The 22,220-nt window shown below is 44.0% G+C and overlaps 1 protein-coding gene across 2 annotated transcripts in view; it reads left to right on the forward strand.

The window, feature by feature from the left end:
* LOC146857293 (uromodulin-like) overlaps positions 1–22,220 on the forward strand; it is a 331,179-nt gene that overhangs the window by 200,865 nt on the left and 108,094 nt on the right. The window contains exon 6 of one of the 2 annotated variants that reach the window (XM_085647791.1): positions 12,128–12,287. The exons of the other annotated variant lie outside the window; for it this stretch is intronic. Coding sequence (XP_085503917.1) covers positions 12,128–12,287 — 160 coding nt within the window. The remainder of the gene's footprint in view (positions 1–12,127; positions 12,288–22,220) is intronic. 2 annotated transcript variants of the gene reach the window in all.

The following is a 22,220-nucleotide window of genomic DNA, read 5'->3' on the forward strand; positions in this document are numbered from 1 at the left end:
AGTGATCCGCAGCACTTGCAAAGGCAGTGCACCCAGGACATGCAGCAGACGTGCAAGGTATAGGTGGACGTGAATGGAGCCGACCATGTGTTCAGGATGCCCTGCTATGCGTCAGTGGCTCTGCTTGTAGCTGCACTGGCTTGCCGTGTGCCAGTCTTCTGGATGAAATGGCACAGCTTGGTGCAATGACCCGGGTCTGTGTGCAATGGGTGCAGGGCAGGGTTGTGGTGGGAGTACGTGTGAAGGCCATTTCACGCACCCTAACTACGACGAAGGTCTTTTGAGTGCGGGATGTCCACTCGTTGTTTTCAAATCGGGCAGTGGGTAGTGTGGGAGACGGATGCAAATATTATCGTATCTGTCAGGGGGGGCTGGCTATTTGCAAATTCCTTCTCGGAGCAGCAGATGTGTTAGCGCAAGATAGCTCAGACTAAGAACCTTTCATACTTACAGTAACTTCTCCAGGTGCATTCATACAGAATGTGTACAAAGGCCGGTCGTGGGTGTTGTGGGATATCTACGATCCTGGTCATCATGGATGAGATGCCCAGCACGTGGCACATGGGCGGGTTCACTGTGTGTTACGTTGCCAAATAGCTGCTCCTCCCTCCAACGAGCCCCCACACTTTTGTGCGCTGTGCTGTTGTATCCCGTGCACTCCTATGGCACATATTTGCAATGCCTATTGGCACATGTCCTGCGGCATTCCAATCACACCGAGACACTGCCGTTTGGAGGTGGTGCATGCCACTTTACAACATTGACTTCTGCGGCCCTTGTGGCGGCCACAGCAGAACACAGAGACACACTTACTGCACTTCTTACACACGGACATGTGTGAGACACCCCGTTCCCTTTGCCGCTTGTGCATGCAGGAGGATGCATGCATAGCTACATCTCCAGGCTCACTGCCAATGCTGAGGTGACATGGTAACGTCCGCAAAAGACAGCACACTGTGATGTTGCAGGGCCGGTGCCTATCATGCTAACACAATGACCACATGGACATACTTGCTCAGATGCGAGTTCGGGGGCTTCGGCGGTCCTGGGGTTGTGTGAGGAATGTTATGGCCCTCATGGGTATCCGTGTATCATGCTCATTGACTCTATGGCACCTGTGGGTGTTCAGGTGTGGCTCTTGGCTGTGTTCTTTTTCATGCTGCAGGTAGTCGTCCTGCTTAACACCAGCAGAAAGCAGGTGTAAAATCTCTGGTGCTAACGCGGCTTATCGACGGAATTTGTTTAGCTTTGTACTTTTTGGCTTTCGCTGTGAAAGTTGTGATGTGTTTTTTTCTTGTACAGAAAAATAAACAAACTGGGCAGTGTATCCCGTCAAGATCCAGCACCTGACCCACTATTCCCAATTAATATAAATACAATGAGATTTTGTGTGTACACTGTAAATGCACCCAGTACCACAGTGGAATTCAATACAGGATTTTAGTTATTAGAATAGATCGCAAAGGTGCAGCTCGTGTGTTTTTGCACAGGAACGCCTACTCTATATCTCATTATCAGCACTTTAATGCCACTAAAGTTGAGATAAATCTAACACATTATTCCGAAGCTGGTGCAAACTGCAGACATCACCAGTATTCCCGCGATAACTGACCCAAAATTTAACACCATGGTGGACACCACCAAATAACAGTAATAAGAATGAGAAAGAGTGACACAGCACTTAACAACCAAAAACTTTATTGAAATTTAAAAAACTCAACACAACAAGGCGGAAGACTCCTGTCAGGTCCATCAATGTCGACGACACAGCCTGGAAAATAAAGCAAAAAATAAGGACATGTGTAATGGGCATATCAGAGGAATGAGACACAGAGAAAGAGAGAAGGAAAAAAAAGCCAGAGAGAAAAAGAGAGGGAAGGAAAGAAAGGGAGTGAGAAAGGGAGAGAGAGAGAGAGATAAAAGGAAAGGAAGGAAGAGAGTGAGAGAGAGAGTGAAGAGAGGGAAATGAGAGAGAGAGAGAGACACTGCCATCCCTGCGCAGCAATGACCAAATAATTGTCTGCTGCCACCGAAGTGTCTACCAGTGGGCACTCCACATGCCCGTCAAAGCTCCGCGGCCCGGCAGATCGCACAGATGTCGCTGAGTCCTGATTCATGAATGGTGGAGACCACATCAGCTTCTCCGCGGCCCGGCAGATCTCCCACATGTCGCTGAGTCCTGAGTCATCAATGGCGTAGACCACATCAGCTTTTGGGGGGGGCGCCGGCCCTGTGCAACGCAAGTCAGCGCCACGTGGTGGTAGACCGCTGATGGCCATACAACTTAGGGTGCGACTAACCCTGTGCATCTCAAGTCGGTGCCACTTGGTGGTAGGCCCCTGACGGCCACATCAGCTTTGGGTGGCATAAACCCAGTGCAAGTCAAGTCCGCGCCACGTGGTAGTAGGTCACTGACGGCCATGCAGCTCAGGGTGCGACTAACCCTCTGCGCAACTCTTCATGGACTCTTTATGATTCAGACCCGTGGAGCATCCGCCATCCAGTCACCACCGGCAATAAAGGATGTGACGTTGTCGATGCATTATATTTGCGTGGTCACATGGCCTGTCACGCATGTGCCGGATGGGTGTGGTGTGTGTGCAAACCTTCCCTCAGGGAGTGGCTGTGACATGTTGACAACTAGAGCACTGACCTGCACACCAACAACGAGTACGCCTGCGTCAGGTAGGTATGTGGGGGTGTGAAAACATGTTTTCTCAATGGATTTTCCATAGGAAACTTTAGACAAGGCTACAGGTCAAACTGCTGAACGGAATTACGCCAAATTTGGCAGGGAGCAAGGTCTTGGTCCAGAAAGTGGGCTTTCTCGCATCGAGTGAAAATATAAAAGAAAGGTCTCAGGGGCAATTTAATATACCGGAGCTCTGTTTCTGCAAGATAACTCTTTCACGCTGCCTCTGCCCAACATCACTACTTTGCAGCTATGCCATTAGAAGCCAGTCCGTCGGCTCATAGCTCTCTACCTTTGTGAGCTAGTATGCTACTGTGCCTGTACCTCTGGGAACTACTACGGTGCTGTTCCTTTGGGAGCAGACGGCTCGTAGTACTGCGTCTGTGAGTCGAGCGGAAGGGCCGCAGTTGTCCCTCTGTGAGTCTGGGTGCAAACTGTTCAAAACTCACATTACATAAGCATTGAAAAACCATTTTGTGATTCAGTCCGTCAGCTGGCATCTGTCTGAGGCATTTCTGAAAACATATCGGAGTTCTTTCTGTGAGAGATACCCCTTTAATGCTGCCTCTCTCCACACCAGCAGGTAACGCACCCTCTTCCCACATTATCAAGATATTCCCAACAACCTTCTTGGGCCCGGAAGTGTCCCTGTGCGGTTGGACAAATAAGAATCTCAGTCTTGTATAGGTTTACATATGAAAACATTTTATTTGAAGAAAACAACAACAAATAAAACTGAAGAGAGTTTGGTGCTGTGGTCGCTGCCACAAAGTTGGGGTCACTGCCATTCAGGACACAGTTCCACATGTGAGATTGGCTTGTGTTGAAGAGGGTTAGTGGCACCACGTGTCGCTGGCTTGTGTTGAACAGGGCTAGTGACACTTCGTGTCGGCAGCCTTGCATATGGAAATATGCCAAACAGATCGAAGGGAGTCTGGTGCTGTGGTCGCTGGTACGGACTTGGGGTCACTGCCATTCAGGACTCAGGACACAGTTGCATATGTGGGATCGGCTTGTGTTGAACAGGGTTAGTGGCACTACGTGTCACGGCTTGTGTTGAACAGGGTTAGTGGCACCACGTGTCAAAATTTCAGATTGCGAGCTCTGTTGCTCGCAGTGTAGACTGTTGTTGAGTGTTTGTTTGCACTTGAAGATGAATTTGTTGATTGTACTAAAGGTATAACTGATATAAAAAAAGTTCTTGAAGCAAGGATACTAAAAGGATATTATGTAGGTTTTAGGCCTGTGATAGTTACTTGCCTAGTGGACTCTGTAATTAATGAATCAAGATTTAATTTTAATTGTGAGCCCTACTGACCGCATTGTAGGTGTATCATGTAAAGATGAAATATGTATAGAATACACTGTCGAAGTGTATGAGCCTGTGATGCTGCTTGGTGCGGATGGACCGCAGTGAGAGCTATGTCTCTTGCCTACTGCGTCATCTGCAATCGTGACTGTATCTGAATTGTGAGTCCTGCTGACCACAGCGTAGGCCAGAGGTAGCGGTGAGCAAGGGCCCACAGCCACATGCATAGGTTGGTGGTCGCTGTCATGGACTTGAGGTCACTGCCATTTAGGACTCAGGACACAGTTACACATGTGGGATCGGCTTGTGTTGAACAGGGTTAGTGGCACCACGTGCCGCTGGCCTTGCATATGGAAATATGCCTAAATTGATCAAAGGGAGTATGCTGCTGTGGTCGCTGCTATGGACTTGGGGTCAGTGCCATTTAGGACTCAGGACACAGTTACATATGTGGGATCGGCTTGTGTTGAAAAGGGTTAGTGGCACCACGTGTCGCCGGCCTTGCATATGGAAATATGCCTAACTGAGCAAAGGGAGTATGCTGCTGTGGTCGCTTCCACGCGCTTGGGGTCACTGCCATTCTGGACTCAGGACACAGTTACACATGTGGGATCGGCTTGTGTTGAACAGGGTTAGTGGCACCACGTGACGCTGACCTTGCATATGGAAATATGCCTAACTGATCAAAGGGAGTATGCTGCTGTGGTTGTTGCCACAGACTTGGGGTCAGTGCCATTTAGGACTCAGGACACAGTTAGACATGTGGGATCGGCTTGAGTTGAACAGGGTTAGTGGCACCACGTGTCGCCAGCCTTGCATATGGAAATATGCCTAACTGATCAAAGGGAGTATGCTGCTGTGGTCGCTGCCACAGACTTTTGGTCAGTGCCATTTAGGACTCAGGACACAGTTAGACATGTGGGATTGGCTTGTGTTGAACAGGGTTAATGGCACCACGTGTCGCTGGCCTTGCATATGGAAATATGTCTAACTGAGCAAAGGGAGTATGCTGCTGTGGTCGCTGCCACAGACTTGGGGTCACTGCCATTCAGGACTCAGGACACAGTTACACATGTGGGATCGGCTTGTGTTGAACAGGGTTAGTGGCACCAGGTGTCGCCGGCTTGTGTTGAACAGGGTAATTGGCACCATGTGTTGCAGATTGCGTTGAATTCTGCCTGAATAAGTCCATGTTGTGATGACTTGTGGTGCAGTGAGTTAGTGGCACCTAAAGCACTCAGCGTGTGCGCACCCTGCGATGATGGTTGGTCCGGGCGGGCCTCACACTGGTAGCAATGTCGTTACAGGCTTTGAAAGAATCTTCATAGCAGTCAAAATTTCCAAGTAATTCCATTTTAGTCCACCAAGGTTTGAAGAGTTGGAGAAGAGCTAAATAGAAAAACTCTCTCTTATCTGGAGTATCACAACTTAATATCCTGTGATTAATCAAATTTCCTTTGGCATTCTTTAAGAAACATCCATCAGATCCAATTACAGCATATTTCACTTTATTTATTTTGTCTGTAACATTTTTTCTAAAACTATAATGTTGCAGTATTTCATATAGACATATGTTTTCCAGGTATGGACTTCTATTTTTCTATTTGGATAGTATGCGAGGAACAGGAATTGAGTTATCTGCAACATATTGTATGTCCATTTTTGTATTCCACATCTTCAAAATTACTGGACTGTAATCATTAATGTACTTTGATTCTTCTGTTCTTTTTATATTCTAAGTATTTTTGGGTGATTTTCGAGTGATAGTATGCCTCACTGCTGACATAAAACTGTTCACTCTTCCTTGCGATGACTTATGGTGCACTGAGTTATTAGTACCTTTGGCGCTCAGCGTGTACGAACCTTGCAACGATGCGTTGTCCGGGAGGGCCGTATTCGGAGCAATGTCTTTTGTCTATTGAATTCTGCCTCAGTAAGGCGACGTGTCGATGTCTTGTGGTGCACTGAGTTAGTAGTACCTTTGGAGCTCAGCGTGTACGTACCCTGTGATGATGCGTTGTCCGGGAGGCCCGCATTCGGAGCAATGTCTTTTGTCTATTGAATTCTGCCTCTGGAAGGCGACGTGTCGATGTCTTGTGGTGAACTGAGTTAGTAGTACCTTTGGCACTCAGCGTGTACGTACCCTGCGATGATGCGTTGTCTGGGAGGGCCGCATTCGGACCAATGTCTTTTGTCTATTGAATTCTGCCTCAGTAAGGCGACGTGTCGATGTCTTGTGGTGCACTGAGTTAGTAGTACCTTTGGCGCTCAGCGTGTACGTACCCTGCGATGATGCGTTGTCTGGGATGGCCGCATTCAGAGCAATGTCTTTTGTCTATTGAATTCTGCCTCAGTAAGGCGACGTGTCGATGTCTTGTGGTGCACTGAGCTAGTAGTACCTTTGGCGCTCAGCGTGTACGTACCCTGTGATGATGCGTTGTCCGGGAGGGCCGCATTCGGAGCAATGTCTTTTGTCTATTGAATTCTGCCTCAGTAAGGCGACGTGTCAATGTCTTGTGGCGCACTGAGTTAGTAGTACCTTTGGCGCTCAGCGTGTACGTACCCTGCAATGATGCGTTGTCCAGGAGGTCCGTACTCAGACCAATGTCTTTTGTCTATTGAATTCTGTCCCAGTAAGGCCACATGGTGAGAACTTATGGTGCAGTGAGTTAGTGGCATCTGAAGTACTGGGCGTGGGCACACCCTGCGATGATGCGTGGTCCGAGAGGGCCGCACTGGGAGCAATGTATCTTGCGTACTGCACTGCGTCATCTGTAATCGCTACTCCATCTGAATTGTGAGGTCTGCTGTCCGCAGTGTAGATTGAAGACAGTAGTCTGTACAGACATAAGTCTGTGGTGCTGTGCCGCTGGGTTCGCAGGGGGCCTGTGTCGAGGAGAGCCGCGGTCATGGCGGCAGCCTCGTGGCAGGGTGAGGCCCGCCGCTCTGGCACAGTCATTGGTCTTCACAGTTCACAAGTGAACCATGCCCAGAGCCTCGGCCTATTTATTCACACTCCTACGCTGAAGTGGCGTATGTCGGGCCAGCCCACTCCAGTTACCCTTATGCTTACGGGGGGGACGATACACCTACATGACTGAGATTGTCCCTAGTGTTTGAGGTAACATGGTTGGGTCCTCTGTCCACAACACTACAAGCACCAGTAGTATTTGTGCACATGGAGAGTTGTGTGTTCTGCATACTGAGATGTGTCCAGCACATCACTGCTACACTTTGCATTGTGTGCATTGTTATTCATGGGTGAATTGCTTCCTTCACATATAGTTTGTTCACACCTGTCCCAATATTCAGCTATCGTGTGGCTGAGGGGCCATGCCGTTTTTCGGAAAGTTCGCTGTCTTGTTCTGCACTGCCTCGGTGGTGGGGGGGGGTCCTGATGGTGGTGGTGGGTGTTGTGGCATTCTTGGGTGTCAGAGCTGCTTCATCAGTAGGTCTCTGACATGTGTTGGTCTTCAGATGTGGCTCTGGGCTGGGCTCCCTTTCATACTGTATGTAGTTGTTTAATATTTAAAAAACAAGAAAACACTAAATAATAAATACAAAAATACAAAAACAATTTTTAGGATATTAAAGTTACAAAATATCACTTTTTTTTCAAAATTACTGAGAAAAACATAGGTTTTATGAACATTATAATTAGAAATTAGCATTTAAAAAACCTTTGAAATTCACTGAAAAACCAGAGGTTTCAGGCACGTTATAGTTAGAAATTAGCATATAAAAAACCTTAGAAATTCACTGAAGAAACCATAGGTTTCAGGCACGTTATAGTTAGAAATTAGCATTTAAAAAACCTTAGAAATTCACTGAAAAAACCATAGGTTTCAGGGCCGTTATAGTTACTTGGACATTAGACTCATATAAACCCATAGAAATTCGCCTGTTATAGTTAGTTGAGCTAACTATAACTCATGCGCCCGTAATGCACTGGTGATGACGTCACATATTACATCACTCATGACATGGTCAGTGACATTACTCATGACATCTTTGATGACATCTCAAATGACATCACTGATGACATCATCCACGTGATAGTCTGATACACCTCCTCACACTCTAATATAACCTTTAAAACACGTTCTCTAAAATACAGACTACCATTTTCGAAACCATAGACACACCAATGGCAGATACTATCTACTGATTCCTATCTATATATTGTGAGCTAGACATACACTCATACAGTCACTCATACATGCTATCACTCATTATTACATCAGTATAATATCTACTCATACACCTATACATACATTCACACAGTGCTACTGATCCATAGTTACTCACACATCTACTCAGTCATGCCAAAAAGCAATCACACCCATGTACTCACTTATGCAGATATATACACACCACCTGACTTATTTATACACACACCACCTCCCTTATTTATATAGATGCTAACACATTCTTACTCTCTTATACAATCACTAATACAAGTAGACATTCATGTATTTAGACACTCTTGCAATCTCTCTCTCTCACGTATAGTCAATTATACACCCCAACACTCACATATACTGTCTAAAAACATATATAGTTACTCACATATATACAACTGAGACATCAATTCACTAATCAACATACCTGTACACACAGTCAGCTACCCATACAGCCTTTCCAAGATGCATTTTGAATCTATACAACCAGTGAATCAGACATTAAGACATGTATGCACAGAGTCAGACACCCCCCACCCACCCACATAGACACTCAGACACCCATACAGATACTCATACAATCAATCAATAACCCACATAGACACTGATGTAGCTACTCACCAACCCATGCACCTGCTTACACACCAACTGAGAGACTAATATAGACATTCACACAGTTTAGTCACTAACCCATGCATTCAGTAACATACGTTCAATCAGTGACTTAAACAGTCAGTCATGCATCTACTAAATAATCCATTCAGGCACTTCTACATCCACTCATTCTTCAATAGACCTTGGCATAGATATATATGAAAAATATTTAACCTTTACAGAAACACACATTCACTGGATGATGTCATCAGTGATGTCATTAGAGATGTCATCAATAATGTCATGAGTGATGTCACTGACCATGTCATATGTGATGTAATATGTGACGTCATCACCAGTGCATTGCGGGCGCGCGAGTTATAGTTAGCTCAACTAACTATAATGGGCTGATTTCTATGGTTATATATGAGTCCAATGTCCAAGTATCTATAATGTCCCTGAAACCTATGTTTTTTTCAGTTAATTTTTAAGGTTTTGTAAATGATAATTTCTAACTATAATGTGCCTGAAACCTATGGTTTTTCAGTGAATATATATATATATATATATATATATATATTGACGCTCCAAAATTCTCTAGTAGTAAAGAATAAAGCACTCACGGGTAGCGTGTCAACGGGACTTTATTCCCAGAACAGACGCGTTTCGGCGATCTGCCTTCCTCGGTGTTCACAGCACACCATTGCAGTGAAGCCTTGAGACAGTTGTCAGACAGCAACTACTATGTAAAATCCACTCGGGAAATCTATCAAGAAAGTGTAAAGAGCTATGAGACTTTGATCAGAAAATGGTACGATGGACAGATGTTGGAGACTGATGAATACCTATTTTTAAGAAACACTACTCCTGCGGTGGCAACTTTTTATCACATTCCAAAAATTCATAAAGACAATGTGAGACCACCAGGTAGACCAATTGTGTCCTCCCAAGGAAGTTTAACAGAACACATGTCCATGTTTATTGACTATTTTCTGTTTTCATTTGTGTCACATCTCGATTCATATGTAAAAGACACCAAAGACTTCCTGAGTAAACTAAACACTTTAATTTGGGATGCCAAATACAAGCTTATGGTATTGGACATTACCAGTTTATACACATGTATAAAACATGAAGACGGTATAAAAGCTGTCCAATTTTTCCTAAACAAAAGATCATTGAGATTTGCAGCGCATAACTCTATGCTAATAGAATTTACCAACTTCTGCCTCTCAAACAACATTTTTGTCTTTGAGGATCAATTTTTCAAACAGGTCTCAGGCACGGCGATGGGCACCTGCTTTGCCCCCAGCTATGCCAACTTGTTTGTAGGCTGGTGGGAGGAGCAGGTGCCCAGAACCTATGAGAGAGGAAACATCAAGGGTGAGGTGAAAGCATGGTATCGATATATCGATGACCTGTTTATTGTCTGGGAAGGCACAATAGAGTCAGCCAGAGGTTATATAGAAATTTTAAACAACAATGACCTCAACTTGCACTTTTCAGGCACAGTAAGTCCAGTGGCAGTGGACTATCTGGACCTGAAAGTGTTTGTTTCCGAAGGCAAGCTGGAAACTGCTCTTTACCGAAAAAGTACAGCGGGCAATTCCATTCTTTTTGCAACCAGCAATCATCCCCCGAAATTAATCCAGAGCATTCCATATGGAGAGCTTCTGAGATTAAAACGGAATAGCTCAAGATCCTGTGATTTTGAGGCTGCAGCAAAAGACTGTATATCTAGATTCTGTGTAAGGGGCTATGAAAAGGCACATCTGGAAAAAACATTAGCCAAGGTCAGGGGGATCCCTAGACAGCGGTTACTGGAGGAGAAGAGTGAAACCAGCAAAGGCACAGGGTCGGTTGACTCCCAAGAAGCTAAGTTCAGAATCATTACCACGTACTCTGCAGAAGCCAATTTCGTGAAACAAATGCTAAAGAAAAATTGGCATATTCTCAAAAGTGACACCATCATGGGGGAAGATATTCCAAACTACCCCATGATAACCTTCAAAAAGGCGAGGTCACTAAAGGATAGGCTAGTCAGCAGTCACCTAGTAAAACAACCTACAATGCAGGGCACTTTGAAACATATGCAGGGTTTCTTTCCTTGTGGTAAGTGCAAGGCCTGCTCAAACAGTAAGAGAGTTTTAACATACACAGTGCCCTATGTAAATTTGAAAAGACCTATCCAAAAGTTTCTAACCTGTAGCACCTCTTACGCAGTCTATTGCCTTGTCTGCCCGTGTGGATTGTTGTATATAGGCAGCACCATTCATTCATTAAAGATCCGAATATTGGAGCATAGGAGAGCAATAGTAAAGAGTGACGCCTCATATCCAGTAGCAAGGCACTATGATGAAAAACATCCTAATAGCAAAAACTTTTTACTGTTTTTTGGCCTTGACTGTATTCCAGACAACATCAGAGGAGGTGATCGTCTCAAGAAGCTACGCAGGTTAGAATCACGCTACATTATAGACTTGCAAACCAAGTTCCCTCGTGGCTTGAATAGTAATGAGGAATTATCAGTACACTTGGGAACTTAGCAAATAGCTGGTTATGATAACAATGAAATCAGTGTAAGTATGTGGGTTGTAATAGCGCAATGACCACTATGGTGAGCTTTTAAATTGCCTTTTTTCAATTACCTCTTTGCATTTGTAGAATATAGCTGGACAGCAAGGCCGATATACGGCTTGATTGATTGCCATGCCGATACACGGCTTGATTTTGTGTAGTAGAGTAGGTGCCATAAGAAAGCGTAAGCCGATACACGGCTCTATAAATAAATACTTACGTAGAATTGGTGTTTAAAATATTACTGCGTTGGTACACGAGGCAATAAGCCTTTACCAAGTTTGTTAATTTTGACAATTTTGACAACTGTGATCAATCTGTACTTTCAGCAGTATGTATGTGTATATGTTTATCTATTCGTATACAAGACCTTGAACACATTACAAGATGGCGCCATCTTATCTATGTACATTTACGCTGTCCTCTTTCTATGTTGAATGCATGATGCACTGAGAGGTTTAAATAATGGCGCTTTACGGTGTGCTGTGAACACCGAGGAAGGCAGATCGCCGAAACGCGTCTGTTCTGGGAATAAAGTCCCGTTGACACGCTACCCGTGAGTGCTTTATTCTTTACTACTAGAGAATTTTGGAGCGTTAATGTTATGCGGCAGGCACCGCCACACTTACAGCACCCGACCGTGAGTGACTCGGACTTAAGGTGCGAAGGGAGCAGGAATATATATATATATATACACATATAGCGAGTCAAGTGAGTCAGCAATTGTGGTGCTATGCCAGTTATAGTGAATCAGCCTTCTTTGTGTCTTCACAGCTGCCCTGCCAATGGGGATGTGAACATCCAGGTGGTATCGAATGGAGAAACCCTGCAAGTTCGATTCAGCATTTCGGTGTTCGTATTCCAATCAACATCCTCAGCATACATTTACTGCAGTGCCCGCTTGTGTCTGAGGGAAACACATCAGTGCAGTGGGGTGAGTACTGTAGAGAAAACCAGGCAGAGTACTGACTGAAAGCATCAGCTGCTGGAGTGAATACTCAGGGGGCAACTGAGGTGAGTACTGAGGGAAATCAAGCCAGAAGCAAAATGTGTGAGTACTGAAAGGCAGCCGATGAGTATCAAGGGAGATACACATGGTGAGCACTGAAGGTAAACCACTTGAGTGACTACTAAGGAACACAAATGGGGACAGAAAACAAAAGTGTACTGCCAGGGTACATCTGAGCAAATATGAGTATGTAACATAGGACCCTGCATGAGACATTTACTCCCCTACTTCCCATAGCCTTTGCATATCTAAGTGATTAATAACTTAATTGATATAATATGGGCTCTGCTACAATAATTACAGGTGGAGTCTCCTGCCCTGGTGGCAGGTACTGATGCAACAGCTGGTGTAAACACTAAGGAGAAAAAATGGGATGCATAATTGTGTGGGAAAATCCATTGAGTACCGGGAGGATAAAAAAGTATAAACGCTTGTGGGGTGCAACACTGATGGCTACACACACTCATATGCTTAACACTGCTATCTTTAACATCAAACATGCATCCATCCCTCCTAGATCTACGTCAGACACCTCTGGAGTATAATATCAACTCGGTTAAAGAGCACTTACTTACTGAGATCTAAGCATGCATGGCTGCTAGTACCTCACTATTTCACAATATAAGAAATCTGTAAGATTAGTAATCTACTTGAATTCAGAGAGTCTTAAAATCCAGGTCTCCTAAGAGACATCCTGTTTCTTTGATGATGTTCAGCAATTGTACACTCTTCTTTGTCTTGAGCGCTCCCCAAAGACCAATGGAATGCAATGGAAGTATCCTGGACTGCCCTACATATTAATTAACTCTAAAAAATATAGCTTGGGTTAGTTCAGGCCAACGTTCCTGTGACAGCCTCCCTCCTCAGTGCGATTTACCAAGATCTCATAATGTCTCTTTCTACACAGATGGGAGTTCTGTTCTAGGCCTGCAGTGCCGCTGGGTTGAGCAACCAGATGTTCCATAATAGTGTGTGGATCCTACTCAACACCTTCCACATTAATCTGTTCTGGAAGCCCTGGTGACCTTTATATGACAGGGCAGGCACCACCAGGCCAGCCTCACAACACATCAACCCTGTCTTTTCTTGCCATTTCAAGATCAAATGAACCGGGCAAGGTCTCTGATCTAAAATCGTTCACAATTAACCACACTTTGCACCATGGACATATGATATTAGTCACATTTCCTTTCCTGAAAGACATGACAGGTAACTTTCCGAGAAGCTTAATGGTTAATGATGTGCTCGGGCTACCATTGAGACTGCCCTGGTCAGAGGCAAGCAAAAAGGCTAACCTCCTCAGGAAATACTAAACAAATATACTAAGAATTTAGGAACCCACCACCATTTTGGAAATTAGTGAACACTTCCTTGCTTAGAATGAATGAGTAAAGGACACATATGTAATGTGCTTTTTGGAAGCATTATACTTGCTTGAACTAGACTAGCTCTTTGTACCATGAGAAGTGCTTAGAAAGTGGCATGCAGCATGTATCATCTTATAAAATGAAATGGTGATCTTTGGAAGCAAAGCACACACATTTTGAGACACTACTACAAGTTAAGTCTTCAGGTATCGCTTCCTACCCAAGCAGTGTTAGCCATATAGAGACTTTCATATACTTTGAAAGTCTGCTTTCTACTTCTGTAGCCTGTAACTAGCAAGTGAATAGTTGTAAGTCCTCCGAGTTGAATAAACCATCAAACAGGAAAGATGGTTCGCGTGTCAAGATGAACATTTGTTTGTTAATAGGATGTATTCGCGAGATTATTGTTTATAGAGTTTTTTCAAAGCCAGACAATTATGTCTGAGCTTCCTGCTTCTCAAGGAAAAGTGAATCCTGGGAAAAAAGAATGAAGGAAAATTCAAGGAACAGATGAAGCAGCAAGGGGTGGACCACAAGCTTTAACAGGCTTGCTTGGTAGGGTGCTGAGGCTGGTTTTCGGATGCAGGTTAAGTCACTGATTGTAGCCATGCACCAGGCAGTGCTTAATTTGTAAAATTATAAGTATTGGTGCCCAAAGGTTTTTGGAGAAACCTGCAGCAGGCGCTGCTGAATGTGCGAATTGCTGAATATCAAGGCTCTCTAATCTTGAATCCACCTCATGCATCTTACATACGCCACTCAACCCTCCTGAACATGCCTGCTTTCTCCCTTTCTCACTGCTTTTCCATCAATCTCTTCCTCCTTCTTTTCTACCTTTCTTTCTTTTGCTCTTTGTTAAAGTATGATGAATGAAAGATAAACCCTGGTCTCAGAACATGAGTGCTGGTAGGCTTCACCTGCAACAACAAGCTCAAATTAAGCTCTGGTTCCAGAGACACCATAGAGAGTGATGGGGAGCTGTCAGATAAGCTGGACTATCTAACCGGTGTCTGAAATGAAAGTTAAGTGAAGAGTGGAGAGCTCTAATAGGAATTTTAGCGGTAGTCAAAGCCTCTATTTGAGGGTGCGAAGGGAGCTGGGGGTTCGGGTTTAGAAGAGGTGCAGAACGGCGGGCCAGGGTTGAGCAGTACTAAGGGTGCCACGTGACTGCAGGTTTCACTAATGTTACAGCGGGAAGATGTAGTCAACTTGGGCAGCCTAAACGTTAGAAGGAACAGATTGCACAAGAGGTCCTGCCTGGCTCATGAGACAGGAAAGTAAAAGAAGCCATGATGAAATAGAATCAGTGTGATGGCTTAGAGTGGAAAAGCAGCTTAAAATACTAATCAAGAAAGGAGCTGGACAAAAAGACAAAAAAAGGAAGTCATATACAACACAGAGAGCATTAAATGAGTAATGGAAAGGCCTTAATCCACACTCACCAGGTGTTCAGTATGAAAGGAAATTTAAGCTGTGGAGCAAAGTTCACAAAATGAGATTGATCTCTGAATGTGAATGTTAATCTAACATACAATGAAAGATAAGTACCTGTATTCTGCAGAGAGGAAGCAGGATTTCTGGAAGTGACAACCATGTGATGGACTTCCAGTGGAATATGCCTTGGTAGATGCTTAGTGTAAGAAATTGGGGTGTTGGTTGACTGGGGTGGGAGCCATGGTCAAGCAATAACCACCATCCTTGCCAAGGTAAAGCACAAGCCATCCCTAAATGAACCTTTGCTCAACCCTTTGGTAGCTTGGCATAGAACATTCAGGCATAACTTAGAGGCTGTGTGCAAAATATTTGTGAATCACACCAAACAGTAATAAAGAGAAAAATACCACACAAAATAAATTCCACATGAAGTTAGAAAAATAGAGTGATTTTTAAAAGTGACAAAAATCCAATCAGTAGAACCAAAGATATGTAATTCTGAAGATTCTAGTCAAAATAGAGCCAAAAAGCTCAAAGCACTAACTGCGGACATCTGGTTGCACCAGACCGGGCCGGCTACAGGGACTCAGTTAGGCTTGCTGAACAAAGTACATTAAATCCTGGTGTGAAGTCAGGGCAATGCGTTGGTTCCGATGAGCAGTGAAGCTTTGATTTGTAGTCTGGCATCATCATTGAGGCTACCGTTGACGAGGGATACGATGACATGCGCTGAGGATGCGTCGCACAGTGGCGGTTCGGAAAAGGTTGTGGACAGCGGCAACGATGCGGGTCTTTGCAATGGGTTCAATCCACGCAGCAGCAGAAATGCATTGGTTCTGCTCGGGGGTTGCACTGTGCAGTAGAAGATATGCAGGGGTTTCTCTGGATCCACAGAGGCTGGCAGAGCACCTTAGGCACACTTCCAAAGGACCAGGACTGAGGTGACACCAGTTGGCAGGGTAGTCTCACCGATGGCAGAATACAAGTGCAGGTGCAGGATTGTTGGAAGCCTGTTATGTCTCTGGGGCTTCAGATCAGCAAGCCAGCCAACTAGCCCTTGGAGTCACTCTGGGGTTCTGGGTTCAAGAGATGCTAGTCCAGTCCCTCTCACCAAGGCAAGAGGGCAGCAGGCAACAGGTCAACACAGCAGGGCACGAGTCCTTCAGAGCAGCAATTCATCAGAGTGGCAGTCCTTTCGACAGCACAGCAGTCGTTCTTCCTGGTCAGTATCCACAGGTCCAGAAGTGTACTGAAGAATTGGTGTCTGTGGTCCACAATTTATTCCCATTTGTGACTTTGAAGTGGGGAAAAGCTTCTAGAGGCATGCCTCTGAAGTGCACAGGTGCCCTGCCCTTCCAGCTCTGGCTCGTGACTAACTACAGGCGGTATGCAGCCCCTTGTGTGGAGACAGAACACAACTTATTCAAGTGAAAGTGGGGCTGTGCACAGCTCCTCCGCCCCAGCCTGCCATTGATGGCCCATCCAGACACACCTAAGCTCTCTATTGTGTGTGGCTGTCTAGGAGGAATACTCAAAGCCCAACCATCACCTGCACCCAGACATTTGATCCAGAGACAGACTCCAAGCACCAAATGGCTAAGGCAGGAAATGCCAACTTTCTAAAAGAGGCATTTTCAAAATTGTAATTTAAAATCTGACTTCACCATAAGTTAGGATTTTTCATAACAATTCGACAGACACCAAACATGAACAAGTTACCTGCTCCCATTTTTAAATTACAGGATCTTACATGTAATAAGATAACTCTTATGCTATCCTATGGGAGAGGTAGGCCTTGCAGAAATGAAAAACCAGTTTGAGAGATATTTTTATTACCATGACATGTAAGACGTAAAAGTACATGCACTATTTTTTAAATACATTACACACTGCCCTCTGGACTGTCTAGGGCCTACACCAGGGGTGACTTATTTGTATGGCAAAAAGTCTACATTGCCAGGTCGAAATGGCAGTTTGAAACTGCAAACACAGGCTGCAATAGCAGGCCTGAGACATGTTTAAAGTGCTACTTATGTGAGTGGCACAATCAGTGCTGCAGGCCCACCAGTAGTATTTACTTTACAGGCCCTGACACAATTAGTGCCACTTTACTAGGAACATACAGGTAAATTAAATATGCCTATTGGGTAAAAGTCAATTCTACCATGTTTCAAGGAGAAAGCACAGGCACTTTAGCACAAGTTAGCAGTGGTACAGAGCACAGAGTCCTAAAACCAGCAAAAACTAAGTCCGCCAACATGAGGTCTGAAGGCAAAAAGTTAGAGGGAAAACCACACCTAGGATAACCGGCATAACACTATGGAAAGAACCTGTTTGTACAATAGACCAAAGAAGAAGCAGAAAAAGGAAAAGGGAAGGCTCAAGAGGAGGGCATCTCATCTTATTAAGGATTCTCTGGCCTGATTAGTCCAGAAGTAGGGTATTTCAGAGAGAATTTTCTAAGAGAAAAACTCAAGGGACTCAAACAAAAGGGAAAAGAAGGAGAACAAGCATTTGCAAAGCAATAGGTCTCGCATTTATGCGTGTAAGCTATAGGCATTGTAAATGACAATGGGTTTTATTTATGTTTCAAAAAACCAAAAATAAATAAAAGGCATTGTCATTTACAATGCTAATAGCTCAAACTCGCTTAAATGTGAGATCTGTTGCATTGCTAATGTTTGTTTAGAATGGTATGGCCTTTTATTGTATAATACGTATAATATGGTAACCTACAGTATGGACTGCCATTGTATTAAATGGTATGGTCTGTTATTATACAGTATCTTATGTTATGGTTTCTTATTGTATAATATGTTTTTTTATAGTATGTTATTCTATGGTATAGTGTGGTATGGCATGGCCTTTTATTGTATCGTATACTACGTATATGAGTAAGGTCTGGTATGTTATTGAGGTGTACAACCTATTAAATAATTGTACACGTACATGTGCATTTAGGCAAGCGCTAATATCACTCGTTGGTACAATTTTAAAACATGAAACTTAAGTTTGCTTTCCCCAATTGGAATGCGACCAAAACGTCGACAAGTCAGAAACAAATGTAGCCTTAGTAAATGCTTTACCATGTAGCTTTACTAAAATGCCATAAATTGTGATGTTGTGTTATGCAGCTTGGACAAGACTGGCTGGAAAAAACGGCTTACTGAAAAGCAAAGTTTTGAAAAATCGGGAAAGCGAACGAGTGATGGGAGCAAACTAGAACAGGATGTTCTTTAGATGCAAGCGTCACCTAAGATCAAGCAGTGAGTGTGCCAGAGGAGGGATTACAAATAATTCAAGCTAGTCTATAGGCTTGCAGAGCAGACCAGGTGGAGCATCCTCCTCAGAGAGTAGGGAAAGGTACAAGGAAGCGGACGAGGACGTAATGAGGTCTGAGCTAGATCACACACACTATCATATTTTATATACAACCACTTACGTTTGGGTTGTTCCTCCTGCAATACAAGTGTTACCTTTCTGGCCATCTAAACAGCTGCCACCTTTCTGTAAACTCTACCACTGCTACCCAGTGGAGCTAAGCACAATACGTTAGGCATCTAAAACAATTACCACAAAAATAATCCTTCATGCACTTGATTTAAACAGGGGAAAATGAACTTTGCAAATATGTTCTGCGATTCTGCTTGTCATACACTATTGAACGGTCGGGAAGAGCGTTTTATTTCTTCCCAGCTGTTCACACAGCCCTTTCTCTCATGCTCGCTCACAGTGCCAAGAAGAGCTTTCTGGATTTAGGTAAGCGCATCACAGCGTGAGCTATTTTTAAACCTCCCTGCGCTCGTGGCCAGGGCCGAGTCAGCACGTATGGCTCGTGGAAAGTAGCGCACAGGCGTAGTGACACTGCACATAGTAATCCCTTAATTAGGTCCGGGAACAAAGAGGTATATGTGGACGCAGGGTCACGCAGCAGTGCCTGAGCAGCTGTTGGGCAGCGGGTGTGCTCAGGGTATGCAGAGGAAGAAGAAGAGTTATAAAAAAAACAAGCATTTGCAATGCAATAGGACTCGCATTTACGCGAGACCTATTGCATTAGAAATGGGAGTGCTGAAGGGCGGGAAGGTGAGAACGGGAGTGGGGTGGGGTTATGGGGGGCTGAGAAGTCACGGACTGTGGGAGGGGGTGGGGGGAGACAGGAAAGAAAACAGTGTTCAGAGTAAAGGGGCCAGTAGCCATGGAAGGATACATTTGACAGCATGGCCGTCATGAGGAGGGACTAACAAGCCTAAAACCAATCGGAAGGCAGCATTTTTGACCTAAGCCAATGAAGAAGATGGGCGGAGAGTGGGCGGGGCTTCCACAAAGCTTCCATGCTATACTGAATACTGCATGCCTCGCAAAGCGAGCAATGCATGCGCTGCAACGCTAGGCTTGACCTAAAAAGGAAGGTAATAGAAGAAAGATTAAAGTTTGACTCCCAAAGGTTCATTGAAGTGTACTCAATCGGGCATTTACAGCAGAGCTAGGTGGAGAAGGGAGAGAAACCCAAATTTCCAGTCTATTAGATGCCAATAGGATTGAGGTACTATCGACAAATAAATTGAATACCCAGTTTGGGTTGCTTCACTACTACCTTGATGATATGGATTGCTGAGACTGAAGGACCAATGTGTGAAATATTAGTTATCCACCTGGAGTACCTCAAAAGTTGTAAATGTACTTCTGAGACAGATCTGTAAACATGATGGAGAAGATTATTAGAATGATATTACGAAAGCTTAAAGTGCCACAATTGTCACAAGATCATATAATGGTGGAAGTGGTTAAATCACCATTGTAGGCCATGAAACAGAAAATCACCAGGAACGGGGAAATATGTCCCCTAGTTTTTCAAAACAGAAACTCACACCTCACTTTCAGGACTTTGCAGAGAAATCCTATGAAAGTGCCATCTACTGAAGAGGAAGTCTCATGCAGCGACAGTACTGATTTCAAACCTTGGAAAGATAGAAAAGACTGCACTAGTTATGGGCCTATTTCTTTACCACATATGGACCTGAAAATTATTGTTGCCGATAGAGTTCAGCTCATGGTCATATCTCTGATTTGCTGACCCCATGCAAAGACTAATGACGAAGGCACAGGCCGTGCAGTGTGCAAGCGCACACAACACTTAAAGAATTCCTTCTCTTACTGGATGAGAAGAAAGGTTGGATACCGGGTTGGACCAATCTAAACAACAACCACCAAAGACTCCAGGTTTTGAACCTATATCTTGTCTAACTGAAAATGAAATGCTACTGTAGTACAACACATTAGGGTTTGGGGTCTGATAGATATATTTTTCAGATGCCACTCAAAACAGCATTTCATGGTATGGTGACTTAATTGGACAATATTTTCCCATACAGAGAAAAGGTTTACATACTGGTCAATAAAAGTGCTGTGAAAAAGGTCACAGCACTTGACTGGACCTTTACTCTGTTCATAACTCATGAGATTATTTTGCAAAGACTAGACTTGAATAAAACAAAGGCATTGTCAAATCCAATAGCTTCGGTGTATCATTCTAAATAAGTATTAGTTGATTTGCCAATTTGTGTGTAGAATTGTATATGAATGAGTAGGTAAATGTAAGAGTGGCTCAATGGGTGGATAAATGAGTGTAAGTATAAAGCACCAATGGCATGAGTGATACACCACTAACCGCGTCTAGTGATGGTTGAAAGACAACAATAAACATATACTTTCAGTTAGGAGTGTGACTTACTGCCTTTTTCAGTGTTGAAGTGGGAAGCTCATGTTTGTTTTTTATTAAAGTGGGTGCCGGTGAAACGTAAAGCTGTATAAAAAAATCTGTTTAATGATGAGTTTTGAAAATATTCCTGCAGATAAAAGCAAAGGCTTAATATCACATACTCAACAACCTCCTGATTTGATCCAGAAGTTGAACATTGTCAAGAAATATCAGCAAATATTTGGAATGATGAAAAACATTGGCACAATGCATATAGTGGAGGATAAGTGGAACCACTCCGCTTCCATATCATAAATGATTAAAGGTCCACATTTACTAAAGTTTGCTCATGAGGTCAAACAGCGCAGTGCAATTTAGCACCACAAATGTGAGCCGGGTGGGCTGAACTCATGGACTTTGACTCTGTGCAATTCCATAGACTTACATAAAAACTCTGCAAGATTACGCAGAATTCCGCCAATGGGTGGAAAAAGGTACATTGTGCTGCATGCGCTGTGAGTTAATGCCTGAAGCGCATTACACGCTGAAAAATCAGTGCAAATAGCACCACACCAGAGGGCCCAGTTACTCACGTTGATTTTGCTGCTGTTCAAGTAAATTTCCTACTCGAGCAGCAGCCTTCCAACCTTCTGACTGTGAACGGTCACAACCACTTCAGTAAGAAAAATATCACCGGATGTCTTCCTAGCGACCAGAAATAGTGCTAGTTGGACACCAAATACTTCGTTCGCCAACTTACCATTCGGGAGCCGTACGCGAGTAAAAATTCCTCCACGTGAAGATTGGCGGAATTTGGCCAGAAGTCTGCATTACAAGAGTAACACAGAGTCTGCAAAATTCCACTAATCCATAGGTGGAGCAGAGTATTCTGTCCACCCCTAATTTACAGTGATAAGCAAAGTGCGTTACTTTGCGTCATGCAAACACATGTATTGTACGTTTGTAAATGTGGACCATAGTCTGGAATTCGATCTCCATTGATAAAACACAGTTAGTACAGTTGTGCAGGTTTTTTTTTCCAGTTTGGGAATAGGTGTCAGGCGTTTGCTTACTGGCACATGCATCAAGCCAAAAGCAGCTCGCAAAAATAGCGAATAGCTAATTGCGAGCGCATGCAAGCGAATCCCCATGCATCAAGGAAAAACTTGAAAATCGCAAAATTACCGACTCGCAAATACCGGGATCCCAGATATAGCGAATCGGAATCAGCGGCACCCAGAATAGCGGGAGCAAATAAGGAATCGCAGAATCTACCCGCAAATGGATGCATCAAAAATCGCTAATAGGTAGTTATAGTTAGGACCTAGTTTCCATAGGAAAAGAGTTTTTTGTTTTCCC

Source organism: Triturus cristatus, chromosome 3_2 (assembly GCF_964204655.1).
Source record: "Triturus cristatus chromosome 3_2, aTriCri1.1, whole genome shotgun sequence".
Classification (NCBI taxonomy): domain Eukaryota; kingdom Metazoa; phylum Chordata; class Amphibia; order Caudata; family Salamandridae; genus Triturus; species Triturus cristatus.